Here is a 24,297-nt window from a genome sequence, read left to right on the forward strand (position 1 = left end):
GCCAAAAATCGATCCGTAACTGCTCTTATGTCATTTATATTATCTGCGTATATTTTAAATTTTTGTAAAGTTTAATGACATAACTATGTGGACATATTGACTGTTGGATAAACGAATACCAGATAGCGTACGAAAGTATACATCTGGGTGCTTTGAACATTCGTTACGTCCCTGCCATGAATTGTCGACGATGCGTTATTGAACGTACATAGTCAATGATAAGCTTTCTTAAATCTATTTACTAATCCACAGCAATTTCTTTATAGGTCGATGTCAAAATAATTGTTGAAGGTCCGACAATCGATACTCACTATTTCTTTTTGTAAACTTTGCGATATGCGTTCCAATTCACTCTGTGGGCAAAACTATTTACGTATGGCCATTCAACTGCACATTCACAGTCAGTCAAAGTAGATGTATATTCGGGATTCCTTACATTTATCAAGACTTCGCATAATTCATACCTTTGACTGTAGCGTTACAATTAACCTCGTCGCTCTTGTCGGCACAGTCTTGCATGGTATCACATATTGCATATTGGTAAACGCATTCTCCCGAACCACATTCTTTGTATTCATCTGGGCAAATATTTTTGTCGTCTGATAAATTACCAAAAAGATGAAAATTGGATACGGATGCATAATAAATACATATACTACATCACATCTTAGTGGTTTCCTTATTGGTTTCATCGTTTTTCAGATTACGCTTACAGGTTTACCTCTAGTTTCTTTCCCAGTGGATTATCCATTTAAAGTTTAGGCTGTTGGATGCTTCTCTTAATCACTGTCCATTCAGAAAGTTGACAACATGTGGCAATGTTTTCGGGAGTCTCGAAACAATCCTAATATAAAACGCGCGAATATAAGAGCATACGACCCGTTGATCTTTAAATCTTTTCCGACGTGTTCATTTTTTGCTCTAGTCAAAATCCAACGCTCTCAGCTGACAATCAATAACATGCTACAGAACTTTGATGTCAATGATCGTCCGACAACAGGACGAGGATAGTTTTTAAAAGACAAAATATGGCCATGAAAGAGCATACATACATACATACATATATACGTTCATACGTAGGTAGGTAGGTAGGTAGGTAGGTAGGTACAATACACATTACCTTTCGTTTTTATGTTCCATCTTATATAGTAATTTGTTTGTGTTTCTGTGCCATCTTCCAACTCTACAGACAGTTCTATGTTATTTGTACGGCTTATAGTACATTTCCTCGTCGAGACAGTAAATTCAAATGAGAGACAAACAAAGCTGGATTCCATTAAGCAGTGTCTTGCGCAATCCTTTTCTGAAGACCGGTGGAAAACTACATCGTTATGATCTCGTAAAAAGCGCAAACTTTGTTCTTTAAACGGCTGGAGGACATTTTTATGCCTGATTTGTTTGAAGATTTGGATGTGCTTTCTGAAAGAAAGTAGAAAACATATCTGAATTGAATGAAAAAATGAAAAATATTTAAATTGATAAATATTTGAATCTGAATTGACAAATATCTGAATTGTCATGTCAAACATGGCAATTCTTTAAAAGCAGGACAAACTTTTCAAAACTGCGTGATTGAAGCATTTGGCAATCGATTTACCATTCCCCAAAGGTCAACATTGTTGGGTCTATCCTTTATAATATTATGGCTATGCACTAGCATGATACATTCCCACTGTTCGCAATTAGAGGTTACAAATAAACGGGAAATAATAATCGAGTGAAGCGAAGTGATTATATTTCACAAAATATGCTAAATTTCACCCAGGAGGTCTTGTATCCGCAGCCAAATACCCGCACCGTGTATGACTTCATTATTAATATAATCTGCTTTGTTACGTACTTTGATAATGGTTGTGTTTCTTATCACAACTACAAACTTAAAACAATACACTTACCCCTCCTTTCAAGATGAATAAAATATACGTCTTTCTTCAGCAGATCGCCAATATTAGCCGCTGGCTTTTCATACAGATGGCATGTTGACTGCGATGGATTAAAATCCAGAGATTTGCATGTAAATGTCTCCTCTTCAACACACGCGATGATACATTCAGATATGCTTGCAGCAGGGACATCCTTCAGCGAAACTTCATCAAACATTTTCATGTTCGGATACAGACTAAACTGTAAGTTTAATATTACCCTTTCGAAATCTGCCGTTAACGAAACAAGAATGACAATAATACATGTTGTCTGTTTTGGAACTTATAAATATAGTATATATGTTCACGTGTTGAACATTTTAAGATAACTTTTGTTTAAGAGCAGGCTACACGTCGTCCGCAATGTAAATATCTGAATAGGTGTTGCTGATAAATGATAAGGTGATGCCTTTGTATTATACTGTCGCGTCAATATATGATAAGGTATTGTTACTATATGATTTTATAAAATAAATATATGACCAGGTAGTTAAATATTTGCTTCAGTGACACTGACATGCGATTAAGTGATGGACATACATTATACGGTAATATTAATATATGATTACGTAGTATCTATATGTTATGTGCGCACACCTTTAATAGGATGTGTAAAGTCTTGATTATAATGTCAAACGTCATTATATGCACATTTGATGAGGGTTGGAGCATGCGGTCTGGCACTGTCATTCAGTGCGGTAGCCACTTTCGTTTTGCTCGAAGACGAATTCAGTGTTCTTGAGGTCTACACTACTAGTCAATAGGCGAGAGCTGACACAACTTGTGATGCCATTTTATAGTTCACTTATGTATGTTATATATTCTCTGTTCTACACTCACAGGCGATACAGGTGACGTCACAGAAATGAACGTGATCCTTGCAGAGGTTTTCGTCAGGCTATGAACAGTTTCCATTCTAACATCTATGTCTCAAGGGAAAAAAGTGAAATAGCACAGCGATTCGGCATTGGAATACCAGATATGAACTGAATATGCTCACGTGTTTTATAACAGGTTCATTAATAGTAGTACGCTTCACAGAACAATAAGATATATATATGTTATCACTAAATGAAGGAGGTTTTTTCAACATCGCACCATACTCTCAGATTTTAATCACTAATTACACAACTTTATTTAATATGCAAATGAGCTGTTAATTAACTTGACACTGCTCAATCCTTCATGGGACAATATTAGATATCCATCAGATCAACATTTGTAGCACGTTTTATTTAATTTAGTGCATTAATTTTAGAGTAATGTCACTAATTACAAAGTTCATTAAATATGCAAATAATCCCTATATTAACTTGACACTGTTCAATGATTCAAAGCACAATTAAATATTTATCAAATCAATATCTGTAGCACGTTTCACAAAATTTGGTGCCGTAATTTCAGAGTTATATACCTAATTACAAAGTTTATTAAATATGCAAATGAACCCTTAATTAACTTTACACTACTAAATGCTTTACAACACAGTTAGATATCTGTCAGATCATTATATGCAGCAGTTTTCATCACATTTGATGCAGTTATTTCGGAGTAATATGACTACTTATAAAACTTCATGAAATATGCAAATGAGCTAATTATTAACTTGACACTGTTCAATGCTTCTCAGTACAATTCGATATTTATCAGATCAACATCTGTAGCAAGTTTCATCAATGTAATGCTTTAATTTTGGAGTAAAATCACTAATTACAAAGTTCATTAAATATGCAAATAAACCCTTAATTAACTGTACACAAGTAAATGCTCTACACCACAATTAGATATCTGTCGGATCAGTATCTGCAGCAGATTTCATAACATTTGGTGCAGTTATTTTGGAGTTATGCCACTAATTACAAAACTTCATAAAATTGCAAATGACCTATTCGTTAACTTGACACTGCCAAATGCTTCTCAGTACAATTAGATATTTATCAAAACAATATCTGTACCCAATTTCAAAGACTTGGGTTCCGTAATTTCAGAGTTATATACCTAATTACAAAATTCATTAAATATGCAAATGAACCCTTAATTAATTTCACACTTCTAAATGCTTTACACTACAAATAGATATCAGTCAGATCAGTATCTGCAGCAGATTTCATCATATTTGGTGAAGTTTTTATCGAAGTTGTATGACTAATTACAAAACTTCATAAAATATGCAAATGACATATTTATTAACTAGACACTGTCCAATGCTTCTAAGTATAATGAGATATATATCAGATCAATATTTGTTGCAAGTATCATCAAGTTTGGTGCAGGAATTTCAGAGTTATCTCATTGATAACAAAAGTTCATTAAATATGCAAATGAGAAGGTAATTGACATGACACTCACAGTATCATCATAATGTTCTGAGATTGTCATCTGTGAAAAGTTTCATGAAATTTTGTGCAGTATTTCTTGATATATGTCTACACAGTCATTACCGTCTCCATAGGGAAACCATTGTACGGAAAAAAACGATATTGCATGACTTCATTAATATGCAAGCAACACTAACCAAATTCTAATCAGTTCTTGCAAGTAGCATACGGTACCTGTGTACCAAATCTGACTTGAATCCGTTCAGGCGTTTTTGAGTTATTAGTCGGGTCGGAAGGTAGGGTTCCCATGCACCCCATGGATGTATTTTTTTAACCTACATTTTTGTAATCCTTAGGGTCTATATTTAATGAATTTTGATGTTCCCAAAATCAAATCGTGTCCCATGGGGTTCATTTGGCGCCATCTTTGCCGCCATCTGGCCGCCATCTTGGATTTCAACGATGGGGTAGGGGTCACGTATCTACCGCTCGACGGAAACAGAAACAATAAAATACTATAAACGTTACATTTTTAGAAAGCCAAGATCATGGCCTTTTTATTGATATATAACTTAATAGGATTAATTAATATTCGAACGTCGATTAGACTTTATATCGGCCATTGGCCATAAATCGTAAAATTTGCTAAATTTCACACCCAATAATTAAGTTCCCGTTCCTCCAAACAATTTTTCATAAGGTATTTATATATTTTTTGGAAGAACTCAGTGCAATAAACAAGAAAAACAAGATTAAAAGTATGTGTCTTGAGATTTAGTGGGTGCATGAGCTTGTTTTCTTATTACGCGGTATGCCACATATCCGTGTGTAACATAAGGGGTAGGGGTAATGTTTCCTTTCTGTTTCGAATCATGAATGATGAAACCATAAAAATGTTACATTTTTTGAAAGTGCTGCATCAGACCTTTCTAAAAATATATAGATTTATGGTGAAAAGTTGCATATTTAAAGTTACAAAGCTTAAACCTTTCGGTTTGTGTCGATTTTAAGTGATTTTTAAGAACGAAATTACAACATATGGGTAGGGGTAATGTTTCCCTTTCTGCCTCGAATCATGAATTACAAACCATATAAATGTTACACTGTTTGAAAGCTCTGAAATGGCCCTTTCCAAACATGTATAGTTTTATTGGGAAAAGTCCATATTTTAAACTTACAAAGCTTATGCCTTTCAGCTTGTGTTAATTTTAAGTGATTTTTTAAGAACGAAATTACAACATATGGGGTAGGGGTAATGTTTCCCTTTCTGCCTCGAATCATGAATTATGAAACCATATAAATGTTATACTGTTTGAAAGCTCTGAAATGGGCCTTTCCAAACATGTATAGTTTTATCGGTAAAAGTCCATATTTTAAACTTACAAACTTATACCTTTCAGTTTGTGTAAATTTTAAGTGATTTTTTAAGGACGAAATTACAACATATGGGGTAGGGGTAATGTTTCCCTTTCTGCCTCGAACCATGAATTATGAAACCATATAAATGTTATACCGTTTAAAAGCTCTGAAATGGGCCTTTCCAAACATGTATAGTTTTATCGGTAAAAGTCCATATTTGAAAGTTACAAAGCTTAAACCTTTCAGTTTGTATCGATTTTAAGTCATTTTTTAGAACAAAATTTTAATATAAGGGGTAGGGGTAATGTTTCCCGTTCTGCCTTGAACCATGAATTATGAAACCATATAAATGTTATACCGTTTAAAAGCTCTGAAATTGGCCTTTCCAAACATGTATAGTTTTATTGGGAAAAGTCCATATTTTAAAGTTACAAAGCTTATGCCTTTCAGTTTGTGTCAATTTTAAGTGATTTTTTAAACAAAATTATAATATAAGGGGTAGGGGTAATGTTTCCCGTTCTGCCTTGAACCATGAATTATGAAACCATATAAATGTTATATTGTTTGAAAGCTCTGAAATGGGCCTTTCCAAACATGTATAGTTTTATTGGGAAAAGTTGCATATTTGAAAGTTACAAAGCTTAAGCCTTTCAGTTTGTGTCAATTTTAAGTGATTTTTTGAACAATATGCACAAAACAGTTAGTCCGTTGGCCAGGTATCGAAATCATCCCCTCTAAGGCATTTTACCCACTATGATTTTCTGTTAGCTAGTATTCTCAGCTGTCATAATCTGCTTATTTTCCATTTAACTGATGGTGTGTGAGAGTGTAACGACTTGTTTGTGAAGGGCTGTCACGCCCTCGGTAGTAAAATAGGAATGGGTTAGGGGTAACATATTTACCGCTAGTCGGAAACAAAAACAAAAAAGTACCATAAACAATACATTCTTAGAAAGCCCAGATATAAGCTTTTTACTTTTTTGATAATTATTCGACTTTAGATGGCGCCAATATTCCGTATGTACATGGCGGTCAGCAGCTGAATCATTCACATAACGAACGTTGATATGGCCTGAAACTTCGGTAAATTCATTCAAGCAAACTCTTGTTTGATTAAGTTGATAGTTTTCCTTTCTTTTTTATGTCGAGTATTTACCATGGCATGACTGAAACGAACCTTGAAACGAAGGCTGTACGTATCTATATTAGTCCGAGCCTGAGCGTGATCTGAGAGCAAACAGATCCGCAGATAATGCGAACGATCGCAACCGTTACCAACAGACTCATTATGCAGAGCCATGCCCAAAACGCCCAACCAAACTTGGCACTAATCATGATCCCAGTCCATTTCAAGCCGGGCTTTAAGGGAAGTGCGGTGGGCTTTGAAAGACCCTTTGGTTTGGTTTTGTACCGTAGTATAGGAAGAAAACCCGACCTGTCGTCGTTGCTGTGAATGTTTGTGTTGTTTTTAGCCTCTTTTTTTGCCCATTTGAAGAATCGTCTTTGCAGCCTTCCATCCTGCGTTCTGTGTAGCGAGTGTCTTCGATCGCTCTCTTAAGTTTGTGATGTACAACTGTCTTGAGTCCGGTGCTTTATTTGGTGTAGAGGTAAATATTTAGAGATCAGGGTGATAAATTGGTTGCCGCAGTGTCTTTCCAGGTGTTGCCACTTTTGAAGGAATTCAACACTCGGTATTTTGGCCTGGTAAGTATTCTTTAAGGTGTACCTGTAGGCTACGTGGTACTGAATAGGGGCCACTTAGGTTTCAACACATTCGATACTCTTGGCTTTCGCTTATACCCCGTTGTATGAGTAACTGGGATCGGAAATGGGAAAGGCTTAATTAATATCCATCTTTGCTAATATTAATTCTTGTTTGGCTTACAGATTGCCACCTCTACTTGTTTCGGTGAAAATTTGACTTTCAATTGGACAAAACATTGAGTATGACTTTCTTCTGTGTGTTATTTAGGCCTATGAAAAATATGAAAATTGCATACATATTGTTGTCAAATATCTCAATCTTAGATTGTAAGAGATAGGCTTAGGCTTCCCTGTAATCATACAAATGAGTTAAATGGGAATTTATTGGAGTAGATTACAGTAATCGAAGAGAATGGTTCACACTATAGAAAGACTTATCTCGGATTGCGGGGACCTAACTATAAAAGAACAGCACAGGATACTTGCCGGATGTATTGACTGTTCATGTACAGTACAGGCTAGTACAACATGGAATGTAAAACATACAAATCAAAGAAGTGGCAAATTTTCTCAACTTTTCACAAAGTTTATATTCCATCATTACTATCAGGATTAGGATTTCCCAATCTATAAATAAGCTATTACTTGATTACACCTTGATTCAGCATGACTAACATTTTGCATTTGCCGCGCAACCAGCCATGCCCGTCCCTGGGATCGCGAACAATGCCTTTAACGAAGCTTTTGAACGCTTTTAGTGAATTGTGTAAGAATATCCTCTCTGTGGTGTATAATGTGTGAAGCCGTTGTCTAGCTCGCTTGACTCTGATGATTATGTTGACTTATTTTTTCTCAGCTGCTGGTGGCTGATCTAGCTCGAAAGTTAGATCAATCTAGTCTCTCTGATTCGATCATGCTGGTGGGAGTGGTATCTTCAAGCATTGACCCTAAAACGTCCGTTTGTAGGGTCTTTGCTCCAAAGACGTCAGGGTCTAACATTGGTTAATGTCATCCATGATAAGAAACTAATGATAGATTCACTCACAAGGCATTTTAAACATTGAGGTATCAATGGGAATATAAGCCTTTTTAGTCGTTTTCTGAGGTTTGTTTCGCCTTCTTATTGCTTGGTGTAGAGAGTGTTTGTTCGCCTTCTGTTTACTATTTAGTTGCGTAATTTGAATGCGTTCTGTGACATTTGGCTTTTCGGGTTTTAGTTCCAGAATTATTTTGCTATTGAATTTTAGTACCCAGTCGAAAATGTAATCCTCATCGGGAGTATATAGTGTTCTGCGTTGTAAAATAATTTCGAAAAATTGGTTATGATCTCTTGTTTTCTGGTAAGGAAGGTAAAGTGTTGTCGATCCATCTTATCTTATTATGGAGAAGCTATATTGTGGATTAATGGTGATTGGTTTTCAGCGATAAAAGATTCTCTCGTGTTCCCGTGTGGTATTAAAAGTAACACTATTAATAGTGAGCTCTGATTTGCCCAGACGGTCACGTGACTGTGCATGTATTTACGATACACGGTAAAGTTGGCCATTCCTATCTCCAAAGTGGGTTTCTTTCACATTGTTTGTATTTTCATCACAAGTTTCAATATACTGATATAATATAGCGATAAACAACCCCTATAAGTTGGGCACACCACTCGAGCTCGGTTTTGACCATTTCACTCCTTATACACACGACTGAAGTTCGTGCGTATATGTTGTTTACCGGTCGAAACCGTGTGGTATCCTTTCAAAGTGGTGCTTTATTGCTTATATATCTCTTGCGATACAATTAAAGAAAAGGGATTGATTGTTGCTGCTGTCATATCAACTTTGCATGACGACTATGACATCCAATTTACTGTTTGTGGGTTCGGAATATATAATTTTTTACATATTATAGCTGTTAACTTTCTTTCCCTAATTTGAGTTATTGAAATGAGTAAAACGTCTTTTATTAACCACTATTTTAGCTTTTAGTGCTATTTAATGCCTATAGAGTATTTTTCTATGTTCCTTTTAACAAGTAAATGTCAGTAAAGTAACAAAAACTTTTGAGTTTAGGCATTGTCACTGCATAATTTTTGAGTTTACCCCATCAAGCCATATCTTGTTTGAAAAACAGCTGCGTTAGTGTTTCAGAGATATGATATTTATGTGGCTTCCTTATTCGCTGCGTTTTGTAGGAAAGGAAACATTACCCATACCCCTATCCCTTAAATGTATATATAGAGGGATGTATGGCATACCATATATTAGGTAAACAATCGACGCACCCCATAAGTCTCAAGAAGATACACTCTTTTAATGTTTTTTACTTCTCTATTGCATTAAGTTCTTTCAAATGATATATAAATACATTGTAAAATTGTTTAGAGGAACATGAACTTAATTATTGGGTTTGAAATTAAGCAATTTTACAATTTACATTTCATGTCAGATATAAAATCTAATCGATGTTTGAATATCGATTTATCCCCATTTAGTTGTATACCAATGGTAAGGAGATTATCTGGGCTTTCTAAGAATGTATTGTTTATGGTTTTTTTTTTGTTTTTGTTTCCGACTAGCGGTAAATATGTTACCCCTAACCAATTCCTATTTTACTACTGAGGGCGTGACAGCCCTTCACAAACAAGTCGTTACACTCTCACACACCATCAGTTAAATGGAAAATAAGCAGATTATGACAGCTGAGAATACTAGCTAACAGAAAATCATAGTGGGTAAAATGCCTTAGAGGGGATGATTTCGATACCTGGCCAACGGACTAACTGTTTTGTGCATATTGTTCAAAAAATCACTTAAAATTGACACAAACTGAAAGGCTTAAGCTTTGTAACTTTCAAATATGAAATTTTCCCCAATAAAACTATACATCTTTGGAAAGGCCCATTTCAGAGCTTTCAAACAGTATAACATTTATATGGTTTCATAATTCATGGTTCAAGGCAGAACGGGAAACATTACCCCTACCCCTTATATTATAATTTTGTTTAAAAAATCACTAAACATTTACACAAACTGAAAGGCATAAGCTTTATAACTTTAAAATATGGACTTTTCCCAATAAAACTATACATGTTTGGAAAGGCCCATTTCAGAGCTTTCAAACAGTATAACATTTTTATGGTTTCATAATTCATAATTCGAGGCAGAAAGGGAAACATTACCCCTACCCCATATGTTGTAATTTCGTTCTAAAAAATGACTTAAAATCGATACAAACTGAAAGGTTTAAGCTTTGTAACTTTCAAATATGGACTTTTCCCGATAAAACTATACATGTTTGGAAAGGCCCATTTCAGAGCTTTCAAACAGTATAACATTTATATGGTTTCATAATTCATGGTTCGAGGCAGAAAGGGAAACATTACCCCTACCCCATATGTTGTAATTTCGTTCTTAAAAAATCACTTAAAATTGACACAAGCTGAAAGGCATAAGCTTTGTAAGTTTAAAATATGGACTTTTCCCAATAAAACTATACATGTTTGGAAAGGGCCATTTCAGAGCTTTCAAACAGTGTAACATTTATATGGTTTTGTAATTCATGATTCGAGGCAGAAAGGGAAACATTACCCCTACCCCATATGTTGTAATTTCGTTCTTAAAAAATCACTTAAAATCGACACAAACCGAAAGGTTTAAGCTTTGTAACTTTTAAATATGCAACTTTTCACCATAAATCTATATATTTTTAGAAAGGTCTGATGCAGCACTTTCAAAAAATGTAACATTTTTATGGTTTCATCATTCATGATTCGAAACAGAAAGGGAAACATTACCCCTACCCCTTATGTTACACACGGATATGTGGCATACCGCGTAATAAGAAAACAAGCTCATGCACCCACTAAATCTCAAGCCACATACTTTTAATCTGTTTTTCTTGTTTATTGCACCGAGTTCTTCCAAAAATATATAATACCTTATGAAAAATTGTTTGGAGGAACGGGAACTTAATTATTGGGTGTGAAATTTAGCAAATTTTACGATTTACGGCCAATGGCCGATATAAAGTCTAATCGACGTTCGAATGTTAATTAATCCCTATTAAGTTATATATCAATAAAAAGGCCATGATCTTGGCTTTCTAAAAATGTAACGTTTATAGTATTTTATTGTTTCTGTTTCCGTCGAGCGGTAGATACGTGACCCCTACCCCATTGTTGAAATCCAAGATGGCGGCCAAGATGGCGGCAAAGATGGCGCCAAATGAACCCCATGGGACACGATTTGATTTTGGGAACATCAAAATTCATTAAATATAGACCCTAAGGATTACAAAAATGTAGGTTAAAAAATACATCCATGGGGTGCATGGGAACCCTACCTTCCGACTAGACTATACCGTGTAAACAGACAGACAGACACACACACACACACACACACACACACTAACACACACACACACACACACCACACGGACAGACAGACAGACATCGCTATGACAATAGCCCACGTGTTTACACACGTGAGCTAAAAATTAATAATTACTGTCACAAAATAAAAAATGTCTTCGAGGTGAGATGTATCCTTCACATGGTTTGCTGTAGCTAAAAAAACTGATGGGCCACATTGCCCGCTGCTAGAAACCTGTGACCTCTTCAGTTCGCTACTTGACTTATCCAATGAACAGAAAAGAAGGCAGGATGGAATAAGTACCAAATTACACAGTTAGTGTTTGATTGGCAGTGTCAAGACTATGCATAAGTTTAGCTCCATGTTTCGGACTATAAGAAATGTTGATAGGTAAACGAATGGTTGACTAGACAATTGCGGTAGACGTATTCTTAGACACAGGAAATGATAAGGGATAACAAAAAATCTCGGCAAAGGGACACCATCAAGTATTAAATAGTCACATAACAGTAACATCCATCACGAAGTGGCACCCGAATCAAAAGTTAATGTTCTACTAGTATGTGAACAGTTGGCTAACGTATATATCCCGGAGTGTTTGACTGCTGTTTATCTCATATCAAACTTACACCTTGTGAGGCTCGTTGTTAATAGTTCTTTTACCGGTTCCATGATGCAGTGCGCACCAGGGTATACAAAGCGTACGTTACGCATAGAACTTTTTAGCCGTTGGGTACACTCAGGGTACTTTACTCATAGAACTCTATGGCAGATTACACCCTGACCTATATTTTCGCCGCTGATGGTTAGATAATACACGGGGCATTATTTGGCATTGCAAATTTGTGTAATTCTTCTGTAACAATCTGTTGTACAAGACAAATCAGCATGTTTTCGCTGTTTTGAGCTTATAGACGGTGTTTGATAAAGTCACTGCAAAGCATTGTGGGATAACCGGGAAAAGGTCTATTAAATGCGTAAATCGACTACAGATGAATGGGTGTTTTGCACAGTTATCATTTATCAAAATTATTCACTCACCATCAAGAATTCTTGTGTACTGGACAACTTCTCCCTTCAAAACTGACATTTGGCTCTGGTCTGAAGAGGTTGACCTCAAATAGCAAGTTTCGTTTCGAAAGGAGTAGTAAAATCCCACACAGAAGAACGCAATGTTATCGAGACACAAAGTGGCGCATTGTTTTTCAGTCATTGCATCATATTGGTGATCATATGTGAGTTCCAAAGTTGATCTTGAACTGAAGCCATCGAGTACATGATCTGTTTATAAAGTTAGTAGGAGAAGAGAATAAATATGGAACTATCGCTAGCGCAGGTGAATGCTGGCTCGAAAAAGCATGGCATGACACAGATAGACATTGTCATTAAATAACTTTGGAAACAGCATGCGCTTGGGTGTTTCACTTGTTTTAAATATTAGCATAGATCAGAGAAGCGACATCCAAACCCCTGGCTAGCTAATAAAATGATTTCAAAAATTTATTAAAATAGAACTTGTGAAAATGATCTAGGAATATAAAAATCGTAAAAAAAAAATGTTCAGAAACCATTAAACCTGAAATTATTTTGCAAGCCTAGCTGTGGTCCAAACTAGATATAGCTCAACTTTGCCAAACTACCTGTCCAGCGTTTTAGTATGGTCCTCAATAAAACGTAATTGTGACAAATTAACAAATTTGAGTCTGTTGATTTCAGGTAGTCCTTTTCACGCATACAAACAAGTTATTCACAAATGTAATAGCTCAGAACATTGAGTGGGTTAATGTACTAATGAAATGGAAATCAAAGTTGACATAATCTCAGACTGGGATGGTTTATTCCAACAAATCCCGCAAGTAAACACCATTTCATGTGATATCTGTTTCCGTTGTCTATTTTCACCGATTATCAATTAGCTTCCCACCAAATAACGAAACTTTTGTACATGATTTCATATCGGTTAACTTATGTTCATTATTTATTCTACAAAAGCTATTTCAATCGTTTAGAAGTATTTGTCCTCTCTTTGCAGACACTTCATTGGTGCAAATTATATCTTTATTAACCGGTAGAACTGACCAACAAGTCGAATTTGAGAACTGTATCTGGAAGCATGTCTACACGCAAATATATTATGCAAGGTGCCGTCAAAGGCAAAATGAAGGGAAAGTGAAAGATGCTCATAACAGGCTTGTCACCCCGACTTGAATATTTTCCTCCAAAACTGTAAGGTTTCTTTCTCCTGCCAACTGTCTTCTCTCCGCTAAACAATGATAAATATCCATTGACAAACCTCCATGACAATCGGATCATTAAGCTTGCCGAATCCTTAAGACTTTTCAAGTTGCCTGCATAGTAACAAAGTGAACTTTTTTTGCAAGATGATTCTTGAATAGCATGCCCATCCGCCAATAAAGATAGCATTGCTACCATTTCGGAAAGTTTAGTTAACTTGCCCTAAGACAAATACCTGTCACACATTCTTCTCTGTCGAGTTCAAGATCGCAAAAGTCGACAGGTGTATATCGATCCGTTGTGAAGCACCAAGCGGTTATCATTTCTCCAGTTGGGTTGCGGCAGTAATTATGGTTCCCTATACCACGCTGGTGATAAAATTCTGTATCAAATGGATGCGTGTGAGGAGACTGCTCAGTCCACTTTTGACATTTACGACCTGAAGAGGTTGTACTCATATATCCTCGATAATCAGTCGCCCTTTGATTGTAGAAGCATTCCACTCCTGTGCTTGTAAGAGAAAATATTGTCATAGCAACTGTAAAGTTAACAAAATAAGCTTTGAATACTTTCTTAAGACGACTTACAGACGATTGTATCCTATCGCCGTTTGAAATTTCGTATATCAATTTGTAGACAAAATCAATGATGGTAAAAAAAAACAAAAACACATGTATATCAATAACAGCCGAAATTTGGCATCATATATCTCAGTCAAGTAATAAGTTCTTCAATGATTTCAAAGTAAATAAATAAATTGAATACCCAAGTAATATCATGAAAAGGAGATAAAGCCACATAGGAATGAGGAACGATGCCTCATAAGTTCAACCAGTGAGTACACTCAATTTGAAGGGTCGCGTCTAATAATAGATCACTACAATTGTGATATAAATTCTATGTGTCAAGTAACCATAATCATAAGTCAGTGATATACTCACTGCAAAATACTTTTGAAGTGAAGAAAAAAGAACGAAATGGCAAAGGAATGTGTATAGTATTACGTCAAGATGTCAGCATGAAATAGATGCTCCCAGATTGCGACCATATAAAAAAAAATATTCACCAAAAAGATCTTCTCAGTGTACATAAATAACAAAAATGTCAATAAATTTACATCATTCCTACAAGTCTTCAGATATATCAAAAACATCTCGACAACGTATTAAAATATGACAACTTTCCACAACCTGTGCATAAAATTTTCTACGTATTAGAGATACTACACATCAATGAGATATTGGTCACTGCCCGGGCACAATGCTATTTGCTATGTAACTTGACAGACTTACCTAAAAAGTTACATGAAATATTACGTTCTCCAACATCGCAAAAATCCCACAGTTTATCATTGTTTATTGTAAAACACCATGGACTTCTCTCATGGTTAGGATTCCGACAGTAATTGTGATCTACTGAAGCGATTATCGAATCAAGAAGTAAATTGTCCGTGTTTAAGTACACATCTTTCCACTTTCTGCACGTATGTCCAGAAACAGTCGTCGATATAGTTCCGCGATAATCAGTACCTTTCGGGTCAGAAAAACATTCTTTTGTTTCTGTATGCTTTGCATGAAGTGAACATTCCTCCTGGCTTTGTCCAACATTGCAAGATTCGTATGAATCTCCAGAAATCGTTGTGTAACACCATGGCGCATCAGCATTATTGGGGTTGCGGCAGTAGTTGTGATCACCTATTCCATCACTTGAGTTTAAGGCCAGACCATTCTGCGATTGTACATCTATCCATGATTTACATACATTTCCAGAAATAGTGACGTAAACAAAACCACGGTAATCGGTTCCATTCTCTGTCGTATAACATTCCTTATCTATGGAAATAAAATTTCAAATTTATCCTCACTACGAAAACATTATTTGTTAACAGATATTAGTATGCGTCGTCGTACTCTGTATAAGGTGGGCCTGAGAAACAGCTGAACTTCACGGTTACCATTTCACTTTAGTGCAATATTTTTTATCGCAACATTCATTTTCACGACTAATTGTTGACCTTTAACTTCATGGATTCAATTTCAGTGATTCTACCAATTATGTCAGTCCAGAAGTATTTTGTTTCATTTTGCAGCAACACAATCATTAGTTGTAAATATGAAATTCATAGCATAAATAAACTTTTCATTCTTCAATTGACAATTCATCAAAATGTTGACGAACTTAAAGTATAAATATATAAATAAATATACTTATGTTGACCGATGGTGTTATTGAGACTGTGATAATGATGGCATAATGATAATGGTGATAATGATTTCAAAACAGCATATGAAACTTCGTCTACCTGGATCAATGCACGGTTGTTCCCTGACATCACAATATTCCCATGTTACATTTGGATCATTAGTATAACACCACGGTAACTCCGCCTCATTGGGGTTACGGCAGTAATTGTAGTCGTCGATACCAATGGTTGAAAACCGTTTTGCGGAATGTGGTGAGTTCGCCAACCAGTTTTGACACTGCTTGCCGGACACGGTTGTTGACTTGTTTCCACGATAGCCTTGACCAGATGGATCAGCGGAACAGTTTACAGCTATCGCTGGTATAGGTTTAGAATCCCGGAAGGTGTCGGATTCTACAATTTCTTTTTCCCATTGCTTCTGTGACAGACAGCCATATTTTGGCGGGTTCACTGTACATCTAGCGGCGACTGGGACATTGCTGTTGAAACGGTATACGTAGCACCAAGTGCCAGGTTCATCATTTGGATTACGACAGTAATTGTGATTACCAAGCCCTTTGCCAGGTGCTGTCGATGGTGTATACTTAAATTTTGATGGATCTAGGGAACTCCAATTCATACAGCGTTCTCCCCAAGATGAAAGAGATACATGGCCACGATAGTCTGTGCCATCGTCCAGTGTATAACATTCCATACCTATGGAAAGCAATATTTATTTTGTTGATGTAATGTTTAGCATTATCCAAGATTATCCAAGGTGTACCTTTGTACGTTACAGTATAAAAGCCAACCATCTAGAGTATACAAGTCAATAGAATAAAAATGGTTCTTATATCGATTTCCGACTAAAAGTATTTTGAAGTTTAACGAACACTTTTTAGCAATAGCCTAGAATATTTGATGATTAGAGTATTGAAATCTGCTCCGGTAAACATGACTTTTATTTCGCTCCATTGGCTGCATTGAATTTTCTGTGAAAGTCACTTGGCATTGAAGACGTTGTGCACTAGAAGCCTTTTGAGTATTCGGACTTTGCTTATATTAATGTCGCTTACGACTGTAATATGTATACCTGACATTATTGTTTGCTGTGCGAGGCTTGACATTCTCCCAGAAAGTAATAATTGCATCCTACAAACCTCTGCGGTAATAGTAGTCGCATGTGGAGTCTTTTATCAAGGGAATACTATCCAATAAATGGCTTTTATTATGCAACCAGCATCGACTTGTAAAAGGCTCGTATGTGAAAGCCAGGCAATCGAAAGAGATCTCGTCTAGACATAGCTGCGCACATTCTTCAGTAGTTGCTCTCTTGGGTGGAATGTTTGACGAAATCTTCGCGTTTGGAAAGCGTTCGAATTTCAATGCTGTGTTGCTCTCAAGTGCGCTAAAAACTAGGAAGAGCACAATACAATTAAACAGTATAATTCGAGTTAACGTTGACGCAATTCCATGCTTTTTCCAAAGTAACAAGCTCAGTTAATAGATAGAGGGACGGTGAGAACATATCATCATATTCCTTTAGCAGAAACTATCCCCAACTACCATTTGCAAATGTTTTCAGAGACCCCTCTGTTCAAACACAAATTGGAGGCCCTTAACTTCCAATATTAAAAATGTAAAGCCAGCGCTAACTTAATAATCGCCTAATGTCACAGTGTTCGTGTATCTATGTTTCTGCAGCTGCCTGTATGTAAAACACAGACACACATACACACAAACACACACATATATCGCATAACCCATCGCATTATTTCTCATCCGCATCGCGTCACCATCGCCTCCGCATCACATCGTCTACATATCGCATCGCTGATCGATCGCATCTGCATCATATATAACACAGATTGCATCAATCGCATACTCATGACTCGCGAAGGAGTTAGTCACATCCGCATCGCGAGAGAAGTCTTCTTCTGGACAGTGCTGACGCCTCAACTTCTCAATTGCTGGCGCACCGCGCAGCAATTTCTGATCCAGTATTGAGTTGATCAAGAAATTCAGTTCTGTTAAAACTGTATCTCAGTTGTCCAGAGACTCTGCTTTGCTGGTACACACCCTATGCAAACAGGCTGACAATCCCTTCAACTGACAATGTCTCCACTGCAGATGAAACTTCCCAAAGTATTCCAGTCTTCTTCGGCAGATTTTAACTAATTGTTTGTCACAATGTCAGGTTACTATAGCGACTAGTAGTGTTTGTATAGAGTCTGTCAGCTTTTAGTAGCACACATATATTTGTTTAAGTATTCGGCATGTGTCGCACCCGGCTCATAAATTTACTTAGTACCCACGGTTATTTAAGCAATAACCCCCGCCGCAGGAGGGTATACACGAGATTTTGGTACAATGCGCGACATATAGCACGAGCCGATAGGCGAGTGCTATATGGAGCGAATTGTACCAAAATCGAGTGTATACCCGACTGCGAAGGGGGTTATTGCTATTATATTATATCAACTTGTGTGTCTTTGTCGTCTTGGTCCGGCATTTTCGTCAGTTTTAGCCCAAAATGCAGAAAACGGACGTCTGAGAGATCGAACGTCGGAAAATCATCGCCCGAGACCGAGCATTTTTATAAGTTTGGATTACGTTGACAACACACGAACACAATATCCTACGATAACATACGCATTAGGGATGGACCATTAGACCTTGGGAGGGGGGGTGGTCACAATGAAATTGTGAAAAATTTTTTTTTACTATTGTAAATTTCTGAAATTTTTTTTTTCCAATTGAGATTAGCTGTGCAAATTTTTTTTTTCAGAGTAAATTTTCAGATTTATAAATTTTTTTTCATTCGTCGCTGTCTGAAGATAAAGAGGGCAAACATGTGGTGCCAAGCACCACAAGCGGCCACGCAAGCGGTCACTGGGAAGAGGTCAGGAGAGGGGTGTCCCCCTGCTGCTGTTGGAGCTTTTGAAAAATAGGGATTAAAATGGTGTTATTTGGTGGCACTTTGGGAGTATTTTAGCGGGGGGAGGTCAGGAGGGGGTGTCCCCCTCCCGCCATTGGAGCTTTTGAAAAATAAAGATTAAAATGGTGTTATTTGGTGGCACTTGGGGATTATGTTTTGCGGGGGGCGGTCAGGAGGGGGGTGTCCCCCCGGATCCTGCTGTCGGAGCTTTTGAAAAATAGAGATAAAAATGGTGTTATTTGGTGGCACTTTGGGAGCATTTTTTTCGGATTACACATCTTCCTCTGAAACATGGTCTTCTTGCTCCTCAGTAGCTTCGTATAGTTTTTGAAAATTGTCTATTTTGGTTTCCTGGCTTCCCTTTCTACTGCGTGGTGAAATGCCTACATTCACCCCACCAAACATCATGCATATCTCATGATTTACAATTGATTTTGACAAGCTGAGAAGCTAAACTAAGCTAAATGATATAGTGAAATTTGCATATTTGTGTTTTTAGAGCAACTGTTGCCCTTTTTTGATCAAAACATCTATTTCTCTGTAGCAGCATGTCCAAATTGATTGGATGTGTATAGATGTGTTGAAATTTCAATATTTGTCTTTTGGGCAATTTATGCCATTCATGGTCAAAAAATCTGTATTCTCTGAAAGAGCTTGTCCAATTTCTTTGACATTTTCTACACAAAAACGATTAACCATGCAGATTTATTCAGTATTTGCTATCAAAAAACTTTCAAAGTTCAACCCTTTTATGTGTTTTTTGGTTGGGATTTGTTGGATAGATGGCATTCTACGTAGTGTATTGTTGAATGTTAAAACATGTGTTGCTGTTGTTATTTGAGGCTGTTTTTTGAGAAAAAAGAATTGAAAATGCCTTTTTAAAAGCAAAATAATACATAATGACTTGATATGTTGTTTTATCATTATTGACGTGTTTCTACTCGTTCACCCATTCTTGCATTCATCATTGTAATAAAATGCTGTGAAAAAATGAAACTGATGTGGCCTGTATCTGTTTACCTTGATCTTAAAAGGCAAATACAACTTTCTGTCTTGACAACCATACCATAGTTTCAATGTTTTACCGAGTGTACCTGTTTGGTTTGTACGCAGGAAACAAGTAGAAAACAGGCTCTATAATTTCATAATTTTCAAGTGATCAGAATACAAAAGTCCTGAAAAGATAAGATAATCACAACTTCCAGTATAAGGGATACAGTCACTTTAAATGTATAAATTAAAATTAAAAATGTGCAGGGAGGATGTATTAAAAATACAGAAAGTTGCTTACTGTCGGTAAAATCTAAAAAAAATTCAAAATTTTAAAGACTTTTGCAGATTTTTTTTTTACGCCTTTGTCTTCTTATTTATTTTTTTTTTATTTTGCAAACTATTTTGAAGATTTTTTTTTTCCCTAACTTTCTGCTCTGAAAATTTTTTTTTCTGTTTTTGACCACCCCCCCTCCCAAGATCAAATGGTCCGTCCCTTACGTTCATCAACATTTCATTAATATTTACATGCAACACGAACTGCTTCAGACACAGAAATGGGTAAAGAGTTCAAAGCAAAAGAAAAAGTAACAATTTTTTCGTAAATTTACATAAAAACAATAGCGCTGACTTTTTTGGCGTAGTACACTAAAAATAGATTTGTCTCATTCACTGTCAGTCCGGTGTGCGCCAACCGTCGTATCATTCAGACAGAGGAGGTGGTGCAGTGTGGGGTTACAGGTTCTATTTTGATGGATATTTTGGATGGATAATTTATGCCAGAAAACGTGCAGTTTTGAAATAATCCAGACATGGATTACGGTGACTGTATGAACAGTTTGAGTTGTAATATGCGAGCAGAGTGTGTTGCCCGATTCAGCGAGAGCTGGACGCTGACACAGCGATTTTCGTCGCAGTTGCCAGGAATGATCGCATTGTTATTTTGAACCTTTTCAAGTTCTTAGGCTACAACTACATCGTACGAACACCCTGGTCTGTTACAGCCCAAACTTTAGGAAGGAATATCTGACGTACTGTTACTGTGAGGAAGTTTCAATTTTTTTGTGTATGAACGAATAGTAGCTTCGTTTTAAAGAGCGGTACGCGCGTCTCGACTCCTGCTGAATCGATTAAGCAAACTACACAGTGCGCTGTAACCCTATACAATTTTGTACATCATCATACCAAAATATATGTGGTGCTTCAGAGATTTCTTTCATCATAGACCAAGAGGTGAGTTACAGACCCATACTTTATCTCTGTATCGAAATTCGAACTCGGTCTTTGAAACAAAGCGGACTGTTTCGGATTAAGTTCAGAGCCACATCGTTCAAATGCACCGACCGGGCAATTTTCAAAAATGCTGGTTTAGGGGCCCGTTTTACCACTGCTATCAGTGCTAAAACAATATTTTAGCATCGCTCTCGTCCAATCAGAATGGCGCATGGTAGCATGATATAATATAATTTGCTTTATGCACTTCTTTCCTCAAAGTCGGTGTTGAGGAAGTTAGTTAAAATTCCATATGCTGGCACCAATGTGGCGTGACTGGGGTAATAATGTATAATCGATCACTTGGTAGCATGTAAGGGCCAGCAAGACTAGTGTTTTGATGTTGAAGGGTTGTTAGAAAGACTGGAGACGGCAAGTACTATAATCTATGCTACTTTATTTCACCATACACTGTGCTACTGGACATAGAGTGATAATCAGCTATATATATATATATATATATATATATATATATATATATGTGTGTGTGTGTGTGGTGTGTGTGTGTGTGTGTGTGTGTGTGTGTGTGTGTGTGTGTATATCTATATATATATATATACATTTACAGTAACAGTATTACTGCCGTGCAGAAATGCATTGAGCACTATACTTTGCCTGCATTGACAAGCAAAACATTTTCATATGTATAAATATATATATATATATATATATATATATATATATATATATATATATATATATATATATATATATAGATAGACAGACAGATAGATAGACAGATAGATATAGATATATAGATATAGATATATATCATATCGCTGATTTATCAGCGTTATAAATAATAAAACACATTACCAAAAGTACAAAGTAATAAAGTAATAATATATGTTACGTAGATTTCGTGCATCTATTAATCACCGAACTACTTTAACCCAATAGTACGTTTGCCTTTAATAGGGTAAGGAAGTACCATTGTCCTGTAGTTCTGGATGGTGTTGATATTCGATAAATAATATTTGTTTTGATGACGACACTTTGACACTAACTCGGATCGTTTGTTTCACAGCTTAGATTTATCAGCATTGATAATGTGTAACTATTCTGATTTACAAAGATTACATCACTCGGTTATTTATTACAGTAACTCTATGATTTGTCAATAATTGACCATAACACATCAAACACCTGTTCCTTGTTTTTTAGAGACCAAATAATCTTTTATAGCTCGGTGCTGGTCTCGTACTTTTTTATTGAACAATTGGATGTGATAAACGAAGTGCGCCTAAAGGTGTTATCAGTGACACCTATGTAAACCTTTGTAGCAGTCTGTCCTATGAACATTATATCTCGAAACTTTCCTCATGTGGCAAAGACGTGTAAAGCTAGGTGCAATACCGTACAACAAGGAGATAAGAAATAGACTGTTAATCAATAATTTGTAAAACGTTGAATAAGAGCAATCTAGAATCTGATAATCCATGGTGTTATCTTGTATAATCTTAAGAAACAATCAAAGACTGACTGAAATTTCCACTTAATGAACACTGGATAACGATGATAATTTTGTAGTTATGTAAATAAAGAAACGTATTTATAGAGACTGCACAATGAAGACTTGGAATTTGAGACGTGAAACATCAAGCTCGCCATCTTGCAATAAAAATCGAAAGTGCTACTACAATCAATATGCTGGTGTGTCAGCTTCAGTTACTGAAAGCATTACGATACAGACAGGTACCTAAACTCGTATTCCCCTAACTGCGAGCGCGACACCTTCTCCTTATTGACTCCCTTTGATACTTTGGCCTTGTAAACAACACCTTTGGCTTTGGCTTGATGATAATCTTTTAACAGGCATTTAGACTTGTCCTGGCAATGACAAACAACAGTCGATCTTTACGATTGCTTTAAGTGATTGCCCCCTTATTATGCGATTTGATTATACTTGCCGTATTCTTTATGCAGCTGTTACCTTGTGTTTCCATTTAGGACACCTTCGGAAAATGTTTGCCAACATGTTGAGGAATGTTAGTTTCCATGTGTTTTACTGAAAGGGGGTTTGAACCAAGTCATGTTACGTTTACTATTATTGCTTCTCCTCGTTGATTAGTTGGTCTTGTCACATTCAATTTTGTCGGTGTAACCACTAGACTTCAACGCTGTGTTGGAATGACCTTTGTATTTGTCAAAGATGTCCTTATCACAGGATATTGGAGACGTGTTTGCTAATATGATCAGCGATGTGTTGAATTATAGTTAGCAGGTGATCAGACTACTTATGGACGAACATCGTTCGGTCGTTTCGTTGGCGACAATGATAGAACTTGCCGTCATTCAAACTAAATGTCATATGTAAGTCTGGAATATGGAAATTGGAATTCCACATGTCTATAGGGAATTTGATTTTTTAATTTCACCCACGCTTGTCATGTAATCATACATGTTTGTTATGGCAAAAAGTATGATTTTTTTCTTTAAACAAAACTAGCATTATCCGTGCATTTCTATGTGCTCGAAGTTGATATGAATGGTGATACGAAGGGCATTTATATACAAAAACCAGATGTGAACTGAATAAGCTCACGTGTTTTACAACAGGTTCATTAATAGTAGTACGCTTCACAGAACAATAAGATATCTGTAATATCACTATATTTATCAGTTTTTATCAACTTAGCACAGTACTCTCAGAGTTTAATCACTAATTACAAAACTATACTTAATATGCAAATGAGCTGTTAATGATCTTGACACTGCTCAATGCTTCATGGGGCAATTAGATATCCATCTGATCAACATTTGTAGCACGTTTCATTAAATTTAATGCTGTAGTTTTAAAGTAATATTACTAATTACAAAGTTCATTAAATATGCAAATGAGCCCTAAATTAACTTGACACTGTTCAATGTTTCATAGCACAATCAAATATTTATCAGATCAATATCTGTAGCACGTTTCACCAAATTTCGTGCCGTAATTCCAGTGTTATATACCTGATTACAAAGTTTATTAAATATGCAAATGAACCCTTAATGAACTTCACACTACTAAATG

The 24,297-nt window shown here is 36.2% G+C and overlaps 1 protein-coding gene across 1 annotated transcript in view; it reads right to left on the minus strand.

Annotated features, from left to right (window-relative positions):
• Positions 1–464: 464 nt before the first annotated feature.
• LOC139123398 (uncharacterized) overlaps positions 465–24,297 on the minus strand; it is a 42,116-nt gene continuing 18,283 nt past the window's right edge. Inside the window, exons 7-14 of the mRNA XM_070689544.1 lie at positions 17,242–17,496; positions 16,202–16,798; positions 15,192–15,731; positions 14,135–14,404; positions 12,706–12,945; positions 1,896–2,153; positions 1,121–1,419; positions 465–599 (exon numbers count right to left, since the gene is read on the minus strand). Coding sequence (XP_070545645.1) covers positions 1,322–1,419; positions 1,896–2,153; positions 12,706–12,945; positions 14,135–14,404; positions 15,192–15,731; positions 16,202–16,798; positions 17,242–17,496 — 2,258 coding nt within the window. The 3' untranslated portion in view covers positions 465–599; positions 1,121–1,321. The remainder of the gene's footprint in view (positions 600–1,120; positions 1,420–1,895; positions 2,154–12,705; positions 12,946–14,134; positions 14,405–15,191; positions 15,732–16,201; positions 16,799–17,241; positions 17,497–24,297) is intronic.

Source organism: Ptychodera flava, chromosome 22, assembly GCF_041260155.1.
Source record: "Ptychodera flava strain L36383 chromosome 22, AS_Pfla_20210202, whole genome shotgun sequence".
NCBI classification, from domain to species: Eukaryota; Metazoa; Hemichordata; class Enteropneusta; family Ptychoderidae; genus Ptychodera; species Ptychodera flava.